This window comes from Branchiostoma floridae, unplaced genomic scaffold (genome assembly GCF_000003815.2).
Source record: "Branchiostoma floridae strain S238N-H82 unplaced genomic scaffold, Bfl_VNyyK Sc7u5tJ_247, whole genome shotgun sequence".
Lineage (NCBI taxonomy): Eukaryota > Metazoa > Chordata > Leptocardii > Amphioxiformes > Branchiostomatidae > Branchiostoma > Branchiostoma floridae.
Window position 1 is genome coordinate 20,259 of NW_023365793.1, and position 19,565 is coordinate 39,823.

General features: G+C 36.9%; 1 protein-coding gene across 1 annotated transcript; it reads right to left on the reverse strand.

Annotated features, from left to right (window-relative positions):
• Window positions 1–15,375: 15,375 nt before the first annotated feature.
• On the reverse strand, window positions 15,376–18,967 carry LOC118408620 (oncoprotein-induced transcript 3 protein-like). Its single transcript, XM_035809438.1, has 5 exons — window positions 18,961–18,967; window positions 18,311–18,565; window positions 17,909–17,974; window positions 17,285–17,407; window positions 15,376–15,479 (listed from the first exon to the last, which is right to left on the reverse strand). Exons 1-5 carry the CDS (start codon window positions 18,965–18,967, stop codon window positions 15,376–15,378), a joined length of 555 nt encoding a protein of 184 aa, XP_035665331.1.
• Window positions 18,968–19,565: the final 598 nt, after the last annotated feature.

Genomic DNA, 19,565 nt, shown 5'->3' on the forward strand with positions numbered 1-19,565 from the left:
ATACTATATTGTTCGGTGCAACATGACATTGAAATGAAAAAGACAATTTTTGCAGCTGAGGTGGCATAAAAACAGTGCTACTGCGAACGTATAAATCAACACCGTCTATGGTACGGAATACGTCAGCTATATGTTTTCAATTTGTCACAGTGTTTTCTTTTGTTGTGCTGGAAACATTTCCAGAGCACTAACAACACAGGTGAATGATAGTTTCTCATTATAAACACCATCTACGTGCAAGTTGATATAGCTGTTGCTAAATGCTAGACAAACACTGGTAAAGTACCAGTCTTAAGAAACACGGGTAAATGCATCAGTTCCTAAAAACTAGAAAAACAGTCATGTTGGAGGTGAAGATATCCCTTGGCCAGGTGCATATACCAAAATGTGCGTTATTCTAATTAATACCTAATATTTGCATAATTAATAAAGACATTACATAGTTCTTTAGTAGTCACTTCATGGTAGAGACTTCATATTGGAGATATATAGGTTGTTTGAGGACAGGTGAATACAATGAAATACATCTTATGTCAAGACTCAGGTATATGCAATAATGGGAATACAAGGGACCCAACCCTCCGTGTCTGAAACAAGTTCAACTATCTTATTACCATGTAATTACGTTAATATTGATACTATGAATGGAGTTATGTATCAACCTCGTATACTTATATCATTCTTAAACTGCATTTTGTGATTTATACCAATCAACTTCTAAAATGTCATGTAAACCCGTTTTTTTTTGAGGGGGGGGGGCGAAATCACTAAAGGGGGGCGAGATCACTAGCCGGGGAGGGCGAGATTTCTAGTGATTTCCCCGGGGGGGGGGGGGGGGGGGGGAAAACCCTAATGATTTCGCCCCCGCGGGTGAGATCGCTGTCACACCGGGATTTATTTGCAACATTACATATTTTGTATGCGTTTGTTTATTTAACTGATCATTTATGTTAACTACCGGGCATGTAGTACTTATTGTGCTTATAACGTTATTAGTTAATTGCATGTTAAGTAAGACAAAAATTCAGCCATACATGTACACACTTTTCCACGAAACACATACCTTCGCCAAATAATCAAGGCTTATTGTGGAAATTGCAAAGACTTCAAGATCCCATCCATGCATTACCTACAGGAATTTAACGGATGCATGGAAGTGCGTATATAACGATTGAAAATTCCCATTGATACATCCTAACTGACTTCCAGCGTCAAAGTGATTAAAGCTTTATTGAAAAAACAAGGCCACAGAATCTCCACGCTATTACATGGCAAATTATCTCACGCTATTACATGGCCAAATTCTTCTCTTTCTTATCCATCTATCTATCTTTCTATCTATCTATCTATCTATCTCTATATATATATATATATAGCTGACATGTCTACTTGGAGACAAGAACACATGACCTTGTCTCGCACCGGCAAACAGATATACAACATAACAGGAAAAGCAAAGTAGTTACTACTGTGGCAAACTTTACATGCTTTCAACTACACACATATGGAATGCAACTGGCAGTCAGGTAGTGCTCTGACTGTCCTAGAAATAATTTCAAGCTTTCCATAGAATTTTACACTTTTCATCATCAATTATGTAAATAAATACCAGATTTACAAACACTGCATTTCGGGATTTTAAACATGACCTAAAGTTTGTTCCTACTAGAAACAAAAAGAACAAATCCACTAACCCTAGCTTCACTTATTCTTTTCCAAAGATAGCAACAATATCATCCACCGCAGTGCAATACAAAACTTACATGACTTACTCGCTGCCAAAAGACGTATCCACAAGTCAAAAATCCAGAACCTGCCACTTGCCGATAATTAAAAAAACGCAAACTTTGATACTCTGCTACAGTACCGCAACTTGTCGCCAGTAGAACCATTATCAAACTTGAACTTCGTCTTCCGAACCCCTACACAACTATCAAATATAATGCAAAACGATCCACAGCGTCTCGAGTTATCGTGTCCGCAAGCCGCGCATACACACACACACACAGACACACACACACACACTCGCACTGCTGCAGTCCCAACGTGACGGTGAACCGTTTTGCGAACAGAACCATGGTATCTGCAACCGCTACTCAACTACCAAATATCATGAAATTCCATTCACAACTGCTCAACTTACATACGGTTGACCTATTTAATGGATCACAACATTATCTTTCTACCCACAATATAACCTTCTTGGCGAAGATAAAAACTAATGAACTATTTTAGCTCATATATACCAACCTGTACCTTTGGACCTGAACCCGAGCTGAAATTTTCAAGTTAATTTTTATCTTTTTATTTAGCCTGTCAGTCCAATTTTTCCATTAGGATTGTTTTTTTCACCCATCTTTTTTTCGCCCATATTTTTGCAGTCATGTCATGAGAATGTCGTCCATAAAAGTTACTTAATGTGGCCTTAAAAGTAGGTTAAGCATTTCTGTGAAGCATCAGGCTCATGTACAACTCTGATCCCCAATTTCGAGGGTCTAAAATGTTTATATTTCTTTCGTCAAACTTTCGTGTATGGCTACCAATTGTTTTTGTGTCAAAGTTCAACACGCTAGATGTATAAAATACGTATTACGTTTATAGAAATCTTCCTATGTTATACTAAATAATCGCATTACTCATACAGACCTTATATAGGCTGACATTAAGTTTTCATTTCTAATAGATTTAGAAGCATCATGTGTTAAATGTTGGGCTTCTGATTTCTAGAGAAATGTGGCTATGCTTTCGTCTGGCAAAACGCACAGTCAACAGTCCCAAGTACACCTTTCTATCTGAAATCCACAACGATAAAGGAGTTGCGACTGCGAAAAACAAACTACGAACATACAGACTATTAAAATTATCTTATAAAGAAGAAGAATATCTTAAGATTGTCAATGTACGCCTCAGATCTACCATCACAAAACTAAGAATCAGTTGCCACAAATTACGAATCGAATCAGGAAGACGTAACCACACTCCTCTTGAGCAAAGAATATGTCAATTTGGTAGTTTAGGGAAAGTAGAAGATGAACTACATTTTACTATGGATTGTCCTTTGTATGATAGCGATAGGAGCATTTTATTTGACTATGTGTTAAGTAAATATCCCCACTTTAGATACTTGAATAGTAAAGAGAAATTTATATTCCTGACAGCTTTTGATAAACCAATTCTAACCAACCATACAGCTAGCTACATTTATGCAATTACCAAGAAGCGAGAGTAAGTCGAATGTCCTAGAATAGATTAGACGCACATCTGCATATATAGCGTGCATGATTGTTTCCATTGTTACATATATGTGATTCTTACCATGTGACCTGTACTTAGCCCAGTCGGGCAAAAATGGGCAATAAAGGTCTTCATTTATTTAATATCAGCACATATCTCACCTTGAACAGTTGCTGCAAAAAGAATGAACGCCACGTTGAAGGAAGCCATGTTGCCTTCGCATGTACAATATCAGTTACAATAGTATAATTTATTTAATGCGAATGGAACCATCTGCTGCTGGCAATAACAATATATTTTTACCAGGCAAAATCGATGTAAGCAAACATCTATAAACGGTTAGCACCGGAGCAAAAGCTGCAAATTTTCCCATCCGCTCTACATCAAGATAAAAACATCACAAACTTGAAGACAAACGCAAACGTCTGGTCCAATACAATATAGAAGGGAACACTGCCAATGGTGCACATTGCAATTTGTTTCCAGAATTACACTTTTATACTGTTAATTGATACAGATATGATGTAGAAATTGATGCATTTTCTTCAGTAGTGACAATGCAGTTCTAAATGTACACATATATTATTAATGTTCGCCATTGGAAAGTGTTTAGAATTGTTATTATCTCAATAATAGAACTTTTATACCATTGGAATGTTTTCTTGTGTTTTTTTTTTATTCAACAGAATAAAACACGTCTAAATGTTTACAATTGACAAAGACGAATAAAACAACAATAGCGATAACAATCAATCAACAGCTAGTTAGCAAATGGTTTAAATAGTCTAGTATACCGTGTAACAAGAGTTAAGTAGGTGGTTAAAAAGCGGTTTAGTTTTTTGGGTTTAGTTTGGATTAGACAAGAAGGGTGAAACTCTTAATAGTAGCTGGATGCGGGCTGATTTAGGAAGACTATTGACAACAAAAGTGTTACCTACGGAGTTCTGAAGATTGCTGAAAAGATTAATTCTTTGTTGTTTATGGGTAGGGCAGCATTTTAACAATGTGCAACATTTTCCCTCCAATAGCCACAGTTACAGGCTTTTTACGGCTAATTGCTATTTTAAAGATGATGATCTATTCCTCGCCCCACCTCAGAATACAGTTATTCTCGTTATAAACCTGGGATGGCTTTTGTTATATACAGTAAATGCATCTAAGTTCGCCAGGATTCAATTTCGCGATAGCGGGGAAATAAAATCCCCCGAACTTCAATACATTTGCAGTATTGTACTGTAGTCACATACTGAAATAAAAAAAAGCTGGCACCAGTCGGTAAGTAGCCTCTACCAGGCTTCGTAGATCGGTGGTCTAATTGTAGAAATTGGATAAATAGAGTCATAGTACACTGTTCCCTACCCGGCTGCACCTCTCTGGTCGGCTTACCTTTGTTTGTTACATTTCTATGGTTTTCCCAGCGACCTATGGAGTCTGGTAGAGTGTAGTCGGTAACTACTTGCTGGTTACTCGGCAAGGGCATACAAATGGACAGCCCACTTTTATAGTGCCGGCCGCGTGGTCTATGATCTATGGTCATAGTTCTAGTTGTATCTACCCTCTGAATACATAGTACTAGAACAATGCTACTTTTCAACCATGGTGTTGTGCAGTAAGTGGTTGGGAGAAATAGATGAATACAAACTAAAAATTAAATGCGTCTTGTATACATTAGTCGTGTGTCACAATTTGTAGTGTGTGCCTGTTACGAGAAGGGGGGAGCGTAGGCTGTGCGAGTGGAAGACATAAAAGAGATGGTTTTTAATTCGCGTTGAAGCGGCCATCGCGGAAACCGCAAAAAAAAAAAACAACTGCAAAAGTTTCTGCATTTACGTTATCTTGCTTTGCGACCAGAATGTATCGGGTAGTCGATGTGTTTTAAATTTTTAAGACAGTGTTAAAGTAGCTAAGATAGTTAAAGTTATTTTACACAAACTCGCATTATATGATCGATTATTGTACATTTTTGTCCATGACTACAAACGGCTTCTACTATTTGACGAACCACTTTGAATCCTTCATTGGTGATTTTGCCTAGCTTGTCCTCGGCAAAACTATGATGGTATGTTCCTGTGTAAAAAAAAATCACTCTAACTACATGCTGATGCCATTATGTCTCCGAGCTTGAAGTCGTGTTCCTTGAATGAATAGTTTCGTCAGGCAAACTAGCATCGTCTACACAAAATAAACACGCCAAACTAGTTAAATGAGTGGTTCAATTCAACTAAACATGAAAGCACTGGTTATAGACATACATCTGATTTTACATAGGGATATAGAATGCGCAACAATTACTACATGTAAGGAAATGATTATATTCAATGAAAAAGTGTTTTTATCTCACTTTTAGACAGTTAGACAAAAGAGGCCGACACATAGATTCTTCACTCAACATATGAAATTATGCAGTAGTTTTGGCCATCGGTTTGGTTGACACGTTCGCCTAATCTTATTCCATTTTCTTCCAAGCAGTTGTTTTACACTTCTTGTCTTCAATCGTTGGACGGAGCCACGTCAGGTCTAGAACATAGATAAAATAAAAGAGCAAGGATTATGAAAAAAAGATCGGTGCACATGATACACCATTTAAATAAACGAGACATGTAAAAAGCAACAGAACATAGAAAACGGAGGGCTTGCTTATGGTTTCAATCAAACTTTGAAGGGCACGTCGGAAATCAATTTGAAATTGCTGAATAACAGCATTAATTTCAGTAGGCACGACCCAACGGTAAATTACGCTTGGTACACAGTGTTGAAAAATTCTCCAATTGAAAAAAATAACTATCGGAAGTAACTTACCTGTTGCCCTTTTTCTTGCATACATATACCCCAACTCCGCCTCCAATTAGAATCACGACAACAGCAGCGAGGACCACCGGCACTACAATGACCCATGTTGGTGTCTCCTGTGGTGTTTCTACGCAGTAATTTGAAGTTATTACTTTTTATAAAACAAAACATGGATATTTCTACGATATTTCTATGTAACATGAATATTCATTTGTACGAAAAATATGAAGAGGAACCAGTGTTGTGCAGTGGCTAAAGAAAATTAAGCGTTTTATGGTGAAAAAAGAGGACATCTAGATTATTAACCTTACCTGTTGTTACTGTCGCAATTTCTCTAGTTGTACTGCATACTGGAGGACATAGGGCCCGGCACGTCAGTAAGAAATAAGTAGAGAACAACAAGTGAAACAAGAAGATGGGGATTTTTGCGAGAACCATTTTGAGCTCATCAACCCTAATGCTCATCAACCCTACTGCTTAATGTCTAATTTCCTCGCGCTTACATTATTGTAGCTTTTTCGTAGAAAGAAAAAAAAGAAAAACGTTAAAAGAAATCGATCCAACTTTTGTTTTCAGGTTTAATTTATCAAATACTACAAAAGCTTTTGTGACAAATAGCACTTAGCAACATACCAATAACAACCCTTAACAAAACGGCAGTATCTAGGTGCCCACTGAGGCCGTTGTTACTTAGGCTACGTTGATGGATGACATCCTCGCTCGCATCGATTTTTAGCCATTTCCCAAATGATGTTTTCGACCTTACTAAAACTTGTGCAAAGCAACTGTTACGTTTAAATGAGTACATCTATGCAGTAGATAGGCAACAAACGTATTGAAAAACAGATATTTAACAATCACGTCCAGGTTCCAAGTTCCGGACCTGTACCTGATCCTCTGGACATGAACCGAACCTGTACCTGGTTTTTCTTTACTGTTACCCATGCATTCCTTTTTTTTCCATTTTTTTAGATCGTATGACTTACTATTTAAATGTGTCATTCTATGAAATTAGTTAATGGGAAAACGTTAAAACTGAGAAAACAAAGACAAATAGTCTTAAGAAATTTTTCACATATAAAGCAACATCCAAATGGAACCGACTAGCACATGAATTACATACAGCGTGTATATACACCCAAAATGTTTAGACCAAAGCTAATGAGACACATGGCACATAAGGTACTTCATAAGGCACATTCGTTAGTATGATATTTAGAATGAAATGTTTTATGTTATTAATATTTTCAGGGGCCCAAAATCTAATCACTTCCAGCTTTCATCGCACTTCACCTACACACCAAGTATGAAACTAATCCATCCAGCCGTTCTTGAGTTATCTTGTTGACAGACAGACGGACAGACAGACACACAAACGCTGGGTAAAATATAACCTCCATGACATTTCATGGAGGTAATAACAGGATAAACAAGTGAGGTGAGAAAGGTAGACTAGTGTGTAAAATGGTAAGGAAATGCTAGTATAAATACTTCATAATGGCTGTTTTTTATTGTGTATATTTTGTCTTTTATTATATAGTGATACAAATGTGTAGTTAATGGTTTCCAACGTTTTCTAATTTTTGATTTGTGAATAAAATATGGGAAAAAGGGAATGCATTGACTTGGTTTTTATTCAAGTGGTTAATTTACATTGTAACGCGTGTGTCAGGGAGATGTTCAAACCTTTGTAATGGAGATTTGTGGTATTTTATACCTTTAGCTTTTTACTGATTTAAACAAGAGTACTCGGATAAAGAAGCTGCCAGACCTGAATACATAGTATCCTGATAAACAAACTAACCATGCGAGAACTATTATCTGGCCTGTCGGTAAAGAACAAAAGCGGGTAAACACCGCCAGGTTATCTAAAGGTCATCCGGCCGGCAGGTTACGCCGGGAGCCCGGCTGTTTACATACTGGGCACACGCAGCCGGGTTGTGACCTTACGGGGTTACAAATATTGATTCAGACGGTGTTTGTGCAAACGCGTTCGTGTTACCAAGCCTCTGGCTAACAAAACAACTAATCCGTCAGCTGCGTTCAAAATTGGTGTGTCGGACAGATGTTGGGCGTAAGAATTTGCGTCCTTGCTTCTTTCCATTACCCACCAAAAAAATATAACTGTTACCTACTGAATTCTAGTATCAGTATTGTCTAGATAAGTCCGTATGTTGTACATTCCATCAAGAGTGTGCAACATTTCCCCGTTTCTTTTAGATTCACGCTTGTAATAGTTTGTGTATACCTTATTTGAGTAGGCTAGCATTGACGTCTTTTTAAAAAAAACTTCAGCTGTGCTATATGTTACCTTTTTTTTTTCAAAATCCCTGACTTAGAACCAAACAAGTGTTAATGATTCGGGTTTTTATGTGCCATTTCACTAAACGCTAGGCCTGCGACCTTTGCCTGTACGCTAAAAGTTTTATCATTACTCGGTTGAGCTAAGACGGCCCAGGCACGCTCGATTTGTGTCCGAGTTCGGGCGCGTGTCCCCTTGTCCAGCCGAAGTCGAACACGTGTTCCATGATGTTCCATTTCGTAATTCGAACCGAACGCGCGTTCGAATCTGTGGTTATTTGCGACTTTTCAACGAAACAGCCACCGTAAGGACCTTTTATCCTTGCTGGGTGTCTGTGCGGTCAAGTTATGATATTTACGGCTTTAGTCCCAGCTCAAAATAACAGTATCGATCTTCATAGTACTCAAATTTTACTTATTATCCCTTTCTTATCAAAATTGTCCGAGGTTATTTTGTGTAATCATTGTATGTTTTTGACTATGGTGCATTTCAACGAAAAATTGAAAAAAAAAAAATGGTCGTTTCTGATGTTTTCGGCCCCCCCAAAAAATATAATCCTAATTTAAAGCAGAATAACCTCGGATAAAAATGATAAGTTTAAGGTTGGCTTTCATCCTTTAGAATATCATAATTAAAAGTCTTGTTTCCAGCTGGGACTAGACTCATGAAATAAACAACATTTTTTTTAACCAAAATGTTTAATTCTATCCCAAAATCCAATATGTACAAAAAAAATCACAAGTATTCAATGTGTTTAAAGTAGTACTAAAACTGTGTGAAGTTTCATCGTAGTGCGACCGAGCAATCAAAAGTTACGATCGATGTATAGAATACTACTTTATTCCAGGCCATGGGCCGTCTTAAGCCAACAGAGTAGAAAGAAACCCTAGTTATTTTACTATTCACCATATCTTTACAATGTAATCTAATTTATAACATATTAAAATAATTTTCCTGATTTCTTGTTTGTTTGTTTATTTGTTATTAGTTTGATTTTGGTAGATTAGGTTTCACCTTTACCGGTTGATTTTTTTCAGTCAATTCAAATCATGCTAAATAGTCTTTACTTAAATTTGTTTAACCATCTTTGTCAATGAAATTTGAAAAAAGGTTCAATGAAATTTCTGTATAGGATGTCAAAAGAACATATCAGCTTCCGTCTCCAAAGTTTGTATCAACACACCATTACGCTATAAGAAAATTGAGAAAAACTTTAAAGGTTTAGACGAAATTTCCCCAGCTAAGCCAAGAGTTATAAATAGATTGTTTTTGTTGTATGGTAAACGTATACTATAACACTTGTGTCAGGGATGTGTTGAGTCCTTTAACGTGATTATTTACAGTATCTAATTTCTTTTTTTTTTCTTTTAAGTAAAGGGTTTGTAGGCAAGGAATATACTTGAGTATATATTAGCCCAATGAACAATATTTCCTGGTCCAGGCTATTTTCACGCCTTGAGCTGGCCTGTAAAGAACAAAGGCAGGTAAACACTATCGGGTTATCTGAAAGTCGGACGGACGGTACTTTACGCCAGGAGCTCGGATGTTTACGTAATGAGTGCGCGTAGCCAGGTCATGACTTCACTGGGTCTGTTATCGAGTTAGTCTGGAAAAAGACAGATGTGAGTACATAATGTCAAAACAATGTAAACACCGGCATGTTACCTGAAGATCGGTGGTTACCTGATGGTCGGTGTTTACATACGGGGTCCACGCAACCGGATCGCAAGTATTGATTAGGGCGGTGTTGTGCAGAGAGTTCCTGATCCGAAGGCCTGCACAAAAACAACTCTAAGCAAATGTACTACTGTTGACAGCCGACCCAAAAACGTCAGTAATCGCGTTAAATATACAAAATAGAAAAGCCTCTAGAGTGACAGTCATTTATAAATTTCTAGACTGTTATTTACATTAAACGTTGTCCAAGTCAACGGTAGTTTCTCTAGGACAAATATGCAAACGCACAGTCAGCAAACTTAACATTTAATGTTTCCTGTTACAAGCTTCGTGACAGCTATTGTATTTTACATTGACTCGTATTTTACATTTTACACATATAACGAGTGAACAAATATGTAACTTTACTACGTTATTCCCGTTGCTACATACAAAATAAATATTTCAAAATAGTTAATCCTTTTTTACATCGAATCACGCAACGTTACTGTTATCGATTCGGAACTTTAAACTTGATATTAAATGATATTTTCATTAGGCACGGATGAATATTTAAAGAAATACATGTACATATATGTAGCTCCTTTTAAAACTTGCGTAGTTCTGTCTCGGAAACCTGTCGCCAGCTGGAAAACATAACATTACTGATTTGTGAAACCAAATAAGAGTTACCATGACTAATAATTTAGTAACTATTTTGTCACCAGGGCATTTTCGTCCAGTCAAAATATTCTGCAGGATATTTTACAACAATTTTAATCACCAAACAATCGTTATAAAACATTTTAACAATTAGATCACTTTCTCTCCGCTCCCCTCTCACCCCTTCTTTCCTTTTACGTTATATAACTGTAGTCTTTTATCCTGCAAAAAGACTTCTTTACATTCTTTAGGAGGTAACATCATGACGAATAGTACCTTTTTCGCTCCCGCTTCAAACAGCACAGAACACCAATAATAGACCCGATGACCGCACCAGCTCCAGCCACGGCCAGAAGAGCGATGGTCCAGGACGGTAGGCTGTACACAGCTGGAGATAATTCAAATAATTTTGTGTCTGTTAAAGCCTACTACTAAAGACGGAATGATTTTGACTAGGAGGAGTGTAATAGTTAGTACAGATTTCAAGACAATATTGTACTTGTGGCTGCATACTTGATGCTATTTTTCATGCAAAGTACACCCTTTGACAAGTCGCAAAATCGCATCTCAAGAAAAAAAGAAAACATGTAATTATCCAAAATACCACATAGTAGAATTGTTTCCTTTATTGAGCCCCTTTGCTAATTAATACCATCAACTATTAAATAAATACCAATTTTAGTCGCAAAATGCTTACAATGGTTTAAGTGCAACGTTAGGTTAAGCCAGTAAATTTCAACGCAAAGCAATCATGGCGCAGGCAAGGTTCTATGTGACGTGCAAACTCCATTGTTGAATTACGTTGGTGCCACCTATGCGGCTTATATAAAGTACATCCTATTTAAAGCGAAAAGACCTAACCTTGACATGTGTGTTTGTCCGAGCTGAGTGCAAACCCACTATCACAGTTGCATCGGTAACTTCCCTCTGTGTTCACACAGATCTGAATACATCCACTGGTACCAGCAGAACATTCATCTGTGTCTAAAATATATCAATTTATGCAGCATTGTCAATGTCTCAGCTCTTCAAAATATTTTAAACAACATGATGGAAAATAGCAATGATTAGTAGTTGTCAAATTGTGGTTTGAACGTCTGATTTGGTACATGCACAGTGATCGTAAACTTAAAATCCATGTAGGGTGCCTCTGCTAAATGATTGATACCAATCAAAATTTCATTAGCATAAAGAACTTTCAAATATTTCCATATTTACCAGTAATCATAATTTTTTGTCAATTTTTATCAAAGTTTTGAAGTAAACAAAACAATTGTCGAGTATAAATAGAAGATAAATAATACCTGTACAGGTGTGTTTGTCCAAGTCCAGTTCGTATCCATCTTGACAGGAACAGAAATAACTCCCGTCTGTGTTCGAGCAGAGCTGACTACATCCACTGCTGCCGGCGGAGCATTCATCGATGTCTGTAAGTTTTAACATATAAAACACGCATACTTTCCAAACGTGATTATATCAAAAAGAGATTACAGACCATACAGATACTACTTAACAGCTTCAAGTCTCCTGTAACCACGTCCATGTGATCTCATACTTTGGGTAAATCCTTACCCTTTTTTGACAACATTTGGCGTGTGCAAGTTGTCTAAGAACTTCCAAATTGCAAATCACAATATGATTGCAATATTACCTTTGCAGCCAGGTGTGAAGTTGTAGTTAGGTGAGCTGTACCCAGAAGGACATGGAATCTCTGTACCTATAGACAATAAAAATCACATTTTGACAGTTATTAATACATCTTCACGTATTACTAAGTAAAACATAAATAAGTGTGGTATTTAATGGATTAAGAACTCAGGAATATTGTAATATTCCCAATTTGAAAATTTAAAAAAAAACTATGTTATGTATGTCCCGGCTTAATTAGCCAGCAACTAACTTGGCACTCAAGGAACGACTAGAGAACAGCATCGAACCAGAGATGATTATTTTTACTATTTGACAACAGGAATTTATTTCTGCATAGTCGCTCTTATCGAGAAAACCTGACAATAAAAGACCGTCCGTGTGGCCCAAGGTCAGTATTACTTTAACTCACCAGCACAGAAGGCGTAAGCACACTGGTGCCGTGTGTGTCCCAGCGCGTACACCAGGTAGCTGCTGCAGTTTTTCACGGCCACGTTAGTTCTCCAGGCACAACAGTCGTCAGTCACACCAGGTGAAACAAAATGGGCACAGCCGTTAGTCACGACGATCCCGTCGTTAGCTGAAGGGTTGGAGGTCAGGTTGAGCCAGACTGTGGTGTGTGTGCCGCATCGGTTGGCAGGAGGACATGTTAGGGGGATCTCGTTGCCTGGGGAGAAATGGCAAAGTTTTTTTTTAAAGAAAGCACAATGACTTACAAATTAAACAGCAAGAAGTTCTATGTGGAGACAGGGTCTGAAATGAAAAGAAAAGGAATAGGCGTATGTATGCCTAAAAATTCTTACCTGCAGGACTGTCGAATCTGTACCAACCGTAGGCCAGATTACGGTCACAGATAGGAGCCTGGTTTGTCTGGTAGACATGACCAACACTTCTGAGGGGTTCGTTCAGTACTGTGTGCTGCTGAGAATCACATGGGTCTGGACTGGGAGGTGTAGGCGTTGGTTCTGAGTAGGGGAATGGTTTAAAAAAAAACCGTATAAACCAAAACAATGCCGTATGCACAAAAAACAGGATGTCAAGCTCATACTAAAAACCTGCTTTCGCTCTAAAACATTAAATTATCTATGGTTGAATAAAGCTAGTCCGGAAAATGCAGTTAAAAATATCTAATCTATGATATACAAAATATTCGTACAATTTGCTTACCAGTGTTTGCCGAAATCGCAGAATATCTATAGTAAGAGTTTGTTACCTGTAGTTGAATCTTTTTATTTGATTTTACGTCTATGTTTGAAAAATAAGCGCCTGTTACTTAAGTCATTGTTACAACATGTCAAGACAGAAAAAAATTCACTAGTACTTTTGGTCAGGATCGCAAACAAGGTAAGGAGTTCAAAGTTCTTGTTTTTTTCACCCCATGAGCAAAGAAACGTAGAACCAACGTTGCAACATTCTCTTTTTGGCATGGTCTTAGCCTCATTACCCACACTTTGGGTACCTACTGGCTACAAAAATACACCCGAGAATATTATTATTATTATTAACATTCTATGACCTCTTAGATATACAGATAATATTTTTGAAAAACAATCACATGCATGCGTGTTTGTAAGTTCGAGTAAAATCATCGTCAGCGAATATTGTACGAATATTCTAAAATTTTAAAGTAAAAGAACAATAGTCAGCTATCCTTTTGCTATTGGAATATTATCTACCCCCCTCCCCCCCTAGCTATTAAACTTGCTTAGGTTATACACACGCTTGGAGTAGTTACTTTAGCAATTAATAAATTTTAATGTGTTGCGTAACAAGTAGTATTATATTGCAGTTAAGCGACAGCCTCAAATAATCCTTTTTATCATTACACAATGTCTTTAGAATGTACAAATAATATAATATGTTCCTTCATCTTTATAACATTTGTTTTAAAAATATCAAAGTGCCTTTATATTCATTCCCAAGTCTTTTGTTTATAAAAAGAAAAGCACAAATTTATCAGGAACAGAAGAGACGGATGAGACAATGCTTTGACACTGCTTTTATTCATTTAATAAAAAAGTGTGTCTTTGAAAGCATACATTCAGGCGTATCTTGCTAAATCTAGTGCAAAGGCATTTTTTTATAAATAGGGTGTCTAACACACAATAGCAAAATAACACAAAAGTGATATTATACAAAATAACTTTTTTAATATAAAAGCAACATCTTACATGAAATAACATTAGAAAACAAGTCAAACGTTTTCTGCCGTTTATTTTAACTTATATCCTAAAGTCGAATGAACAAACAATACACTGGTTGCTGAACACATTTGTAATATGTAACAGGTTGTTTTCGGGTATTCGTTGCTAAAGAGTCTAAAATAACCAGGATAATCTTCCACATGCTAATAATTGAACCTAAGACATACCAAGCATGGCTCATTGTACAAAGAAACATATGCCATGTACCACCAACACACATAATCATACGTTCATGGCCTATATTAGGGTCAAGAGTTCAGGACTGTCAGGCAAAGTCCACATTATTTACAATTGTTTGTGAATACAAAGCATATGTTTACGAACAGACTCGAATGCAAACTTTATTTTCACACCCGTGCCATTATGATGCAGAAAGGTCCATAAACATTGTTAGCCACTGACTAAATTTCGGACCTTCTATGATCATGTTCATTGTTTTGAAGCTTTTCTAGTGTCCATTGTAGCCTATGTCGGCTATTGTCTAATACTTTTTAAGTTCTGATTCCGACACCTGTCTTTTTCTGAAAAAAAAAATGCAAACAATTAAAATACTTTTAAATTGAATATTGAAATACTAGAATGATTTCTTAGTTATATAGTAGCATCAAACTATAACTAGCTAGAGGATGGTAGAACTGCAAATATAATGAACATATGTAAAAATCAAACATATGCTTGCCAATATTTTTAGCTTCCTTGTTTTAGTTTAATGTTGCACATGTGAAAAATAAAGAATCAGAACGCAAGCTAAAACCTATCACAATTTCACTGCAATATGGTACATTTTTGAAACTCGTAAATAAGTCAACAAGGGTAAAACAAATGAAACTAAAGCAGTAAAAGTGACATCCAGATAAAAACACGAATAGGTAAATGCAATTACCCTTTTCGACCATGCTTTAAGATGCACAAAGCGGAGACGATGATCAGGATAATCACTACGATCCCGGCCAACACTGACAGTAGAATAATCCACCATGGTACTGTAGGTAGAAATAAGGCATAGGGATTTACTGATTATCCTATCAAGGAGTTTGAGGAGAACACTAACACAGTATGGATTTCAAGTTGATTGTTTTAAGGGCTTTGGTCAGAATCTTGGCTTAACCACCTTAAATACCCAATGCGCAATATACATGTATAGACGTTCATTTGGTGTATAGAAAAAGACTGCTGAGTCTAAGACAGCGGAAACGAGAACACAGGACCGAGCGACGTGGAAAAAACCTAGCGGAGAGAGGAAATGGGCCAGTCTCTGACCTAATAATTAAGGCAGGTAGGCAATACCCCAGCAGTTACGTTCATAGAATTTTTATATGTTGCCAAGAGAAACAAGCACTTTTGTTGTTATTCAAATATGAAAAAATATCTATTTACTTACTACTCATTTGATGAAAATAGGCCTACATCATGGTTAACAAAATTATGATTCAAGGTCAAATTTAATTATTCTGTTCCTGATGTTTTTGTTAAGCTGATATTTTTCTTTTAATTTGTAGGATATGCACGAGGATGTGGCCATTTTGACAATGGTGATTGATTAAGCATATTGGATACAACGACAAAAATTCAATGCTTTTATATCTGGTCATTATTGGACTTGAATTAAAAAACGCATTGAAAAGTAAAATAGCAGCCAGTTTACCAAATAGGAAAACCTAAGACGAAATTCTATGATAGTGCAATAACGGCGTCACAAACTATGAATTATTGAAAGAAAACTTGCAAGAAATTGACATCTAATATTTACTGTGTTGCTTGAGCCTTATAACATATGTTTCTAATTTACTGGCTTTTGATTTAAACAATTGATTAAATAGAAAATAGGAGTCTTTTGCTTTTAACTCACCAAAAATTATTGCCTAACAGGTTTGTTTAACAATAAAAGCCTGAAATGTGGTTATCGTGTAAATAAAATCACAAATGGGCCTAAAATTACCTGCTTTTTATGTAGAATTCGAAATGTGGCGATAACTTCATGTGCTATTAAACTTTGTACATCTGTATTTAAGACAAACACTCACAATTACAGCTGTATCCACCGGGAACGTTGACGCAGTTGGAATTGATGCCAGCACAGATACCGGCTGCACCTTCACACTCATTATTGTCTAATGTTTATGCAAAAATGCATGAACAAAACAGGAAGAGATATTTGCTTTTGAAAACTCTAGTGAGTCAAACTAACATTATCTTCTTTATTAACTTAAGCAATACAAAAAATACATTTAGTCAGTGGATATGTTTAATGCTGCTCAGACTGGTTCAATCGAGGAAAACATATTGAAATACAAAAGGCTAACATGGAGTTTGTATGGTTCCCAAATTAAGTCATTTTCCGTTACTCGCATAAGGTAACTCCAGCATCATAAAGAGGATTAACAGAGTCGAGTCGCGACTATTCAAAACGTTTGAAAAGACGAAAAATAAAACAGCTCAAAATGATCAGAACGAAGAAAAAAATGTAACATTAAAAAGTTATCATATGTTTATGTTATGCTATGCCGACTTGCGTATTCTACAAAAATAAACAATGAGTTTTCAATGGTGTAGGCGTAGCTATGTCATGCTTGGCTGTGAATTTGTAAACACTCTGCATTCAAAAAATTACCTTTTTGTAACTTTTCTAAGTGGCCAGAGCTACTTTATGTCACTGTTCAACCCATTTTGTCAGCCTTCTTTATTTCAACTAGACAGGTACGTGTATTTGTCACAACGACATACAGGAACAAATCAGGAACCAATGAGCAGCCAAACGATCCATTGTATCTGGGTTAATTAATCTTACCTGTACATGTGTGGTTGTCAGGGCCCAGATGGTAGCCATCATTACATCTACAGTAGTAACTTCCGTCTGTGTTTTCACAAAGTTGGCTACATCCACTCGTGCCGGTAGCACACTCGTCGATGTCTGTAAGAGTTAGACATAAGGGGTATTAATATACGGCAGTTGTTCTTTAGGCAAAGGTATGTTTTACTAGAACTGAACATTTATTGACAACTACTGTCAAATGGCTATTCAAAGTCAACATGAGGTAAATGTTAAAAGGTAAAAAAACGTCTGTAGTTATATAGAATTACATGCTTTTATATGTTAGTGTCAGATGAACATCATATAACACATACCATAAAGGCAATCAGTCAGTGCTGTTACTTTATGGTGGGATATATCAAAAAGACGTATAAGACAATTTAAAGCCTACTAGATGCATAGACACGGGGTATACAGTCCCTCCGTTCACGTTGCGACAATGTGCTTTATCAAGGCACACAAAGGCACGTAGACATAAACACAAAGACAATCAAACACATGCAAACAAACGCACGGGCACACAAACAGACAAACAAACGCACACACATTCAAGTAAAAGTCTGGAAACAATGTTACAATATTGAAATAGTATTACCATACCTTCGCAACCAGGAGTGTAGTCAGAGTTGGGTGATCCGTACCCTTCAGGACATGGGACCTCCGTGCCTGAAGACAAACGTTAATATTTCGTGTTTATTTGTGAATCCTTTCGTATACATTTTGAATGATATGTATTGTCCATAATTGTAGCATGTAAAACGTAGACGCGTTTCTCAATTAGAAACATGCCTACCATAGTTTTCACATCTAATGTTTTATCAGTATAAAAGAATCTTAGATTATAAAGGTATTTCCCACGCCAAAGTGCTGTTGCTTCATTGAGAGCCAATGAATAAAGCATGTGCATGTTATTGAAAGAAAGATCAACTCTTCATATCTGCATTAAAAACTAGTGTTCAAATAAATTGCAAGCCCAATTTTAGATTGATAGGTTCAACTCACCAGCACAGAAGGCGTAAGCACACTGGTGCCGTGTGTGTCCCAGCGCGTACACCAGGTAGCTGCTGCAGTTTTTCACGGCCACGTTAGTTCTCCAGGCACAACAGTCGTCAGTCACACCAGGTGAAACAAAATGGGCACAGCCGTTAGTCACGACGATCCCGTCGTTAGCTGAAGGGTTGGAGGTCAGGTTGAGCCAAACTGTGGTGTGTGTGCCGCATCGGTTGGCGGGGGGACATGTCAGGGGGATCTCATTGCCTGGGAAGATAATATAAAAATTACATTATTGCGTAGTGAAAAGAAACTTCTAATGTGTCTATCTTGTACCAATGTATTGCTTATGCATTACCACCTCTGCTAAATGCACGTCTTTTTGGGTCGGACAGTCGCGTTATCTTACTAGAGGCAAGGACTATATAGTTAAAATGCTTTTTGGGACGGAGACTTTTACCCACATTCCTGCCCTTCTACGAACCTATCACCTTTCTACAATAAACGTTTCCATGTTCCTACAAGATATTCTATATGTTCTGTCAAAATATTTATTATTTGTGTATCTCAGACATATATCGATGTAAATGCCTGCTGAAAACTGATTGGGACAAAAAAGAGATGGCCAATATATTTCAACTTTTTATGAAGAAAAACCTGACAAGACATTTTAGAAGAAAGGTCAAGGGATATATGTGTACTGGCTCTTACCTGCAGGACTGTCGAATCTGTACCAACCGTAAGCTAGATTACGGTCACAGATAGGAGCTTGGTTTGTCTGGTAGACATGACCAACACTTCTGAGGGGTTCGTTCAGTACTGTGTGCTGCTGAGAATCACATGGGTCTGGACTGGGAGTAGCAGCAAGTAGCAGATCTGTAGCATAGTTTATGGACAGATGTTAGCGGAAGGTTAGCTTGATGCACAGCTGGTTTAATATAATGAAGCAATATGTTAATCTTCATTTGTCCTTTTTTATGGTCATTATATATTGGAACGAGTTATGGAAACAGTTTTGTTACCTTATTCGTTTAGTAATTCATGTCAAGTTGAGGTCACATCATAAACATATGTATGTTTAGAGATACAGCACCTTGCCTACATGTATTGTATCAAGCAATAAAACCTGCCATATTATTACAATGTTTTCAATTACATAATGTTATATCTACTAACATGATATATATAGATATAATCAGACGCACCTGTGACAGTTAACAGTGTAACTACGATGCAAAACAGAACAGCCATTTTCTTAGTGTAGGTC